Raw genomic sequence first — 7,345 nt, forward strand, 5'->3', positions numbered from 1 at the left:
TGAATATATAATATATAATAGATAATATAAAACCATCTAAAGAGGCAGACTTGGTGAATTGATAAACCTTTTCTTCTTCCCTCAGCACAGGTCAGGAGGAAGCTTGAACTCCAGAAGCCATAATGGACACCTATTGGCTGCTAATGATCATGCTGTACCTACAACTACTCTGAAGAAGGGAAGAGAAACAGCAAAAAAGGTAAGGAAATTGCACTTATTCTATCAAATCCTAAGCCACCAGGAATCTCATGTCTTGGGTAGGATTTAGCAGGTGCTTCTTCTTTAGCCCTGAAGAAGCAGATGTCCATTTCTATGGATAAAACCAAATGATAATTCACATTTCTTCCTTTAAAAGTAAAAAAATAAGTACTGTTATAATTCTTCTCTTAAGGAAACTCATGAATTAGTGACTTGACGTGTCCTTTAAAGATATACCAAACAGTTCCTGTGACAGTGGTTTGTCCCCCCTCCCCCAGATGTTTTCATGTGTAATCTTAAAAGGTGGCAAAAGTCACTGTGGATGTGTCTGTCTCTAGAAAATGTCATCCCTTTAAGTCCCAGCAACATTTGGGGCGGGGGAGCACAAAGTCTGCATGGGCGTTAAGTGGGGGCTGATGCCTTATACAAGGGACGTGAGGCTGCTCCAGTCGCCCTCCTCTGTAGGCAAAGAGGCATCACAGGCTTCAAAGAGCTGATCGATATTGACACAGTTGGAGAGGCAGTCGTTTGTGCCTTCATCCCAGGGGTTCTCCAGGAAAGCTGCAGCCATCAAGGCTTCATCCAGGTCTGGGTTGGTTTGGTTGCATTCAGTGAGGGCCTGCTCCTGCCCCTGAGGACAGTCGATGTGGCCGTGTGCCTCCAAGTCCACATCCCCTATGATGGGGCCGATTGGAGGTGTGAGCTCCATATTTTCAAAAGCTGAGAAGTTTTCGTTCAGGTTGGTGTCAAAGATGGCTGACCAGTCAAAGTCACCTTTGAGGGACCCCAGCTCCGTCTGCTCCTCCTGGGTCAGCAAGGGACAGCTGGAAACACGATCTACCTTGGCCGTTCGTTTGGGCAGGGGCTTCTTGAGCTTGCACCCGACTTTGTCATCCACTGGATTCATGTTCTGGCTCTCGGTGAGTTCTTCAAACTCCTTCAGCAGCTGCTGTGACTCCATGTTGATGTTGAGGACGTTATTGGAGGTGCAAATCAAAGAGGATGAGCTGGTGGTACATGGTGGATCCTGCTGGGTGTTTTTGGTGAAGGCCGGGTGGATCTGCACCGGGGGCACTTTCCGCTTCTTGAAGGCACTGTTCTTGAGCCGGTTGGCATACTGGGGGTCTAGCTTCCAAAACCCCCCTTTCCCTGGTTCCCCCTTCTCCCGAGGCACCTTGATGAAGCACTTGTTCAAGGAGAGGTTGTGCCGGATAGAGTTCTAGAACCAAAAAGAGAAAGAAAGCCAAGGCTGAATGTTGGTCAGCTGCCCCAGCACCTACCTGCATGGGGAGATGGGTGGACAAATGTGTTTTCAGTAAGGACCTTGGGGAAAAAGAAGGCAAAATCAGCAACATCAGGACATCCTGGGCTACATGCCCAGCAGAAACTCCCCTGAGTCACCAGCAGTGTTCTTGTCTCCTGTCTAACCCAACCAGAAGTAGCAAGAGCCAAGGGGTTCAGGCTGGGACTTGCCAACCAACAGGAAGCTTTTGGGCAACTCTCCCTGGCTATAAACTGAGGCCATGGGGCTTTGGATCATGCAGAGCACTGGGAGAAACTGGACAGACTTGCTCTAGGCATGGAGCTAAGGGTCCTCCTTCACAGTTAAGGAAGAAGAGGAGACTCTTTACACCAATGTGACCACAGCCCCATGACAAGTGGCAACACATGGCAGCCCGATGTGGGATGGCATCATTAGGGCCTTCCTTCCATTCCCCAATTCTTCTGGGCCTATTGCTAGTGTTGAAGGGAAAATATTTGGCCAAAAACTAGGCATCAGGTGGGTAAACCAAGGGAGCTGACGTGGAATCACTGCATCTCCATCAGCCACTGCTCAAATGAGCTGAGGGAGGGTCAAAAATTGGAATAAAAAAGAAATAGAGGAATTTCTGTTCCTGTTGAGCTGTTCTGAACCCCTGAATGTGCCTGGAGTGATGGGAAGAATCAGAAAGGGAACTCAGTTATTGGGTAAATAACCCTGCATTGGGCTCCACAAAGCCAAGACTGTATTAAGAGATTGGATATGGTAGAGGGTTTTTTCCCCCCTAATGTTGCCTGGATATCTTTATGCTTATTCACCCATAATCCGTGGTGCTGAGGAGGGAAAACAAGGCTTGAATGCCTGGAGCTGGTGAAAAACACACACACACACACACACAACAAAACCCTCCTCTGGGCTGAAGCTCCTCGGGTGTGTTGGCTCCTCTCCAAAGCATTCAGCTCCCACAGGAATAGATCCATCTCCCCCCAGAGGATGGGTGGCATGACCTTTCCAGGCTGCCTTCAGTACAGGAATTGGGAGAGAGAATGAGAAGAGAGCCTCAGAAAGAAAGGAAAGAGAAAAGGAAAAGAAGAGAAAATAAGGGAAGAATAAAGGAAAAAGAAAAGAAGAAAAAATAAAGACAGGGGGAAGAGAAGAAAGCAGCAGGAGGACACAGACATCCTGAAACAATCCAGGCTGGTAACTCCAGATTTACAGCTTAACTGAGTTTTACAAGACTCAGAGACTCACAGGCTGAATTCCATGCTCCCCATCTCCCTTCCTCATCCCAAACCCCCTCCAGCCTTCCTCCCCGGTTAGCATAGTTGTCATTCCTGCCCACAGCAGTGCTGTGCTCCCCCCTGCACCTCTGGGCAGGGATTGGAAACCTTCTTTCTTTTATTCATCAACACATTTAATTAAAACTGGGGTATTTATCCACGGGTTCACAGGAACAAGTCAACACATTGGCACAGCTCCTCCTTCTGTGCGTCTCCCCAGCTCAGGGGAGGTTGGGGTGGCCCTGGAGAGCGACCCTTCTCCATGGTGGCCTTTCAGAGCTGCTGGAGACCCCCCTGCCTGAGCACAAGGTGTGCTGGTTTGCCCAGCCCTGCCTGGGTAACACCACTGCCAGGATCACTGGCACACTGTGGATTTGGGCTGGGAATAACCCAAGCAGAGGGATGAGCCACCAGGTCCCTCCTGCCCTGCCACATCCTACAAACCACACATTCTGGAGGTCCCCTTGTGTGACACAGGAAGGCAGTGAGCAAAGGTGGCTGGGAAAGCCCCTGTGCTTCAGGCTGTCCCTAAAGCTGGGGAGCCCAGAGGCTGTCCTCTATCCAATGGGGACACGCTGGTGCTAGCTGGGGACAGCAGCCCTGTTTGACTTATCTTGGGCTTCCCTTACAGTGATGGACAGGGGACCTGCCCTGCTTGGAAAGCAGCAGCACTTCTGCTCTGAACCTCCTCAAGGATGGATTTGTCCAGCAAGCAGCATCTCCCCAAGGGTCTTCTCCATCCTTCTGCTATGCCTGGTCCTCAGCACCCAGAGATACTCACCCTAGTGACTTCACGTGTGTTCAGCCCCAAGAAACCCAGGACCCCACAAGAATCCTGAAAGGTGGAGTCAGGGACAGAGACATCTTCATGCCAGAGCCAAGAGAAGTCGCAGGCACTAGAAGGTACCTCTCTGCTCCCAAAATGGCCCTAGGCTCTCCCTTGTAATGGCTCCTTCCCTCTGCTGCCCTCATGGCTGTAGCATTTCTGGGCCCCTATTACAGCCCTTCCCCACCAGCACCCCAGTGGAACCTTGCCTTGCATGGTAGAGACTGTGAAAAGCCCTCTTCAGCCCTGCAAGCAGAGGGGACAGGGCAAGAGGTCTCAAAATCTCCTACCTGCCAGGTAGGATCAGCATGTCTGAAGTAGCAGAAGTTGTCAGTAATCCACTTGTAGATGGCAGAAAGGGTGATCTTGGGCTTCTCGCTGGCTTCCATTGCCATGCAGATGAGGGTGGCATAGGAGTAGGGTGGCTTGACCTGTGGGTTGGTCTTGTAGTCGATGTCCTCCATGAGCTGAGGGTTCATGGCCACCATGGTGTGTGCTGTCCTCGAGGTGGATGAAGAGATGGGCTTGCAGGGGGTGTGGGGCATGCCCATGCACGCTGGGTCAGCGGCCAGGGGTGAGCACGGGGCAGCAAAGCTGGGGATCTTTTGATAGTCGTGGGGGTCTGGCCCAGTGGGGCAGCAGGAGGACTTGCCCATGCTGGCACTGGTGATGGAGAAGTCCTGCAGCCACATGAGGCTGGTCAGGCTGTCATCCAGGTCATCGAACTCATCCAAGGTGCCCTTCTGCATTCTCTCCCTCCTCTCCCGCACGCATTTGGACCACACGTCAGCCATGCCTTGGTTCTGTCCTGGGTCCTGCATTCACAAGGTGCGCAGGTACAGAAGGGAGGAGATGGGGCAGATCCTGCAGCAACAACAGGGAGAGAGTTGGAGACTCCCCAAGGTGCAGCCACTCTCTGGCACCGGGGCCTGGGTGCTCTGGGTGCTGCTGGGTGAGCCCCATCCCCAGGGTACTGTGTGCTGGAGCCACATCAACTCCCCTGCAGGGCTTCAGCAGCCCTGGACCTCAGGGAAGGTCCCTCAAACTGCTGCACCCCCACCATCCCCACCACCCCCCCCCAAGTATGCCCCAATCCTGGTGTCCCAGCACAAGCCTTGGGCTGAGGAACACATCTATTTATAAATAAATAAAATAAATATTTAATTATAAATAATAATAGATAAATATTTATAAATAAAAATATTTATCAAATACATAAAATTATTTATAATTTTTTTTATTTATAACTATTTATGCATAAATAACACCAACACCCCCCTTTAAACAACCAAACTCCATCCCTCAAAGGGAGGATGCTTTTCTCACTGCCCCCAGCAGGACAAAACCTCCAGGTCCAACCCCTCGACAAAACAGCTTCAATTCCCCATCACCACCACCACCAGCAGCAGCATCCCTCGGGTTTGGGCTGTTTCTGCTCACCCCCTTCCCCTGGTCTTCCTAAACCCCCTCTCCCCTAAGCACACCCTCACTCAGAGCAGCCGGTAGAATCAAACTTCGGTTATTCCCGGGGCAGGAGGTGAAGTGTCCGGTTGCTGCTGCGCTGGAACCCCCAAAATCCTGAGGTTTTGAGGCGAGGAAACTCTCCCTTGTGACCCGCAGCGGCGCGACCGCACCGGGTTCAGAGCGGTTCGAATCCCGTTCTGCTCAACGGCCGCGGGGCGAGCGGGACAGGGCGCGGGACGGAGGGAACGAGGACCGTGGAACACCGGCCTTGCTCCAACCGAACGGGCTTCTCCCCCCCCGCTATCCCGAACTCCGGCTCGGGGGGCAGCGGTTACGGGTTGGGATGCTCCGATCCCAGTGTCCCCCCCGAGCCCTGGCGCCCGCGGCGGGGTGAGCGGGACCGGAGCCGCTCATTGCTGTGGTGTGTTGGGGGGCGTAAAAAGGATGAAAATGGAAGTAAACCCCAGGACGATAAGCACGGCCAGAGACACGCACAGAGACACAGCCACATCCGCACCCCCCGTGCAAACCTACCGCACCCGCCGGCGCTCCCCCCGCGCTGCGCTGCGCTGCCCCGCCCGCAGCCCCGCGGCTCCCGCAGCCCTTACCCAGCCCGGCGATGCCCCGCAGCTTTCCAAGTTCACGGGAGAGCGAAAAGCGCTGGGGAAAACCGGGGGAAACAGGAAAAAAGAGGATAAAATAACACAAAAAGCAAGAACCGGAGAGCGGTGCCGGGTGCGGCGGGGGGGATGCGGGTCCCGCTCTCCCGCCCGGTGGCGGTGCGGGCCCTGCCCGCCGTTCCGCCGTGATTTCCCGGCTTCCCGGGGGTTGCCGTTAAGTAGCTGCTCCGAAAGGCTTCGCCCGTTGTCACGGTTACGCTCCGCCCCGTAAACAGCTTCCGGGCCTGCCACTGGTGCCTGCGTTGTCATGGGGAGCCGGAGGGGACCTGCCACTTTAGGTTGAGATTTGGGCATCTAGGGGCCAGAGGCCTGGCTGGGGATGCTCGCAGTTTGGAGGTGGGCAGCTCTGTGGTACCCAGCGGTGCTGCGGGGCTCCACCGCACCCCAACACACCCCAAACCTGTATCCGGGCAACCCCCCCCGGCTTGGCAGAGGGGCAGCCCCATCCCTTTTCCTCCTGTCTGTGCCCCTATCCTGCTTCTGACCCCTGAAGGAGTCCACAGCAATGAGGGCAAAGCTGACATGGGGCTGGCAGCCCCCCAGATTAAAGGGAGGGGTCCCCCTTTATTAGTTAAAATTATTACAGCTATATGCTTCTATAAGAAATCCCTATTTTCCCCCTCCTCCGTCAGCCCAAAAGATCCCAATGAGGGACCCCCTCTCTGACCAAGGGGGAAGGGAGCAGCTGTGAATCCCAAGAGAAGCCTGTTTGGGAAGTCTGTTTCCACCCCACATCAAAAGGCTCTGCCATTTGAGAAGCGGGGGCTTGGGGGGACTCGAGGAGGTTTAAAGGCCCCTCCTGTGTCTGCCCTGAAAGGGGGTTTGGGAGCAGCCAGACTCACTCTCGAGGGCTTAAGCCTGTGTACCTGAAGTGGTTTTCCTGCCAGGATCCCCAGGGATTTGGGCAGGACAAGCTGGGGGCAGGCAGGTGTCAGACCCTCTCCCCAGATTCCCCTCTGCTCCTGCCCTTCCCTGGTGGAGGTGGGAGGAGGCAGCTCCCAGGGGAGTGGACATTTCTGTTTCACTTTTCCATGGGTGAATATCCAGCAAACACCCACCCCAAAGCTCAGGGTCCTGCCCTCTGGACACGTCAGTTCCTTCAGGAGCAAGACCTGCTCCTGCAAGAATGTTCCCTACTGCAGAGTCCAAGGGCTTTCCTGAGCAGCCCAGGAAAGCCCCACAGGCCTCAGTTCTCTTCTTCTCCCTCTGCAGGATCTGGACACTTCAAGCCCTGCCCGGCAGCTGCAAGGTGCTTCCATAACAAGGACATGGCGCTGCTGGAGCAAGCACAGAGGAGGCCATGAGGATGATCAGGGGCTGGAGCACCTCCTGTATGGAGACAGGGTGAGAACATCGTTGCTGTTCAGCCTGGAGAAGAGAAGCTGCGTGGAGACCTCAGAGCAGCTTCCAGTGTCTGAAGGTGGCTACAAGGATGCTGGAGAGGGACTCTTCATCAGGGACTGTAGAGACAGGACAAGGGGTGATGGGTTCAAACAGGGGAAGTTCAGGTTAGATCTAAGGCAGAAGCTCTTCCCTGTGAGGGTGCTGAGGCGCTGGCACAGGGTGCCCAGAGAAGCTGTGGCTGCCCCATCCCTGGCAGTGTTCAAGGCCAGGTTGCACAGGGCTTGGAGCAACC

At 54.2% G+C, this 7,345-nt stretch overlaps 1 protein-coding gene across 1 annotated transcript; it reads right to left on the reverse strand.

The window, feature by feature from the left end:
• Positions 1 to 619: 619 nt before the first annotated feature.
• On the reverse strand, positions 620 to 6,003 carry FOXJ1 (forkhead box J1). The gene is made up of 4 exons (XM_034067763.1): positions 5,749 to 6,003; positions 5,564 to 5,689; positions 3,856 to 4,380; positions 620 to 1,417 (listed from the first exon to the last, which is right to left on the reverse strand). The coding sequence occupies exons 1-4, from the start codon at positions 6,001 to 6,003 to the stop codon at positions 620 to 622; spliced, it is 1,704 nt and encodes a 567-aa protein (XP_033923654.1).
• Between the last annotated feature and the right edge of the window lie 1,342 nt (positions 6,004 to 7,345).

The sequence above is a fragment of the Melopsittacus undulatus genome, chromosome 11 (genome assembly GCF_012275295.1).
Source record: "Melopsittacus undulatus isolate bMelUnd1 chromosome 11, bMelUnd1.mat.Z, whole genome shotgun sequence".
Classification (NCBI taxonomy): Eukaryota; Metazoa; Chordata; class Aves; order Psittaciformes; family Psittaculidae; genus Melopsittacus; species Melopsittacus undulatus.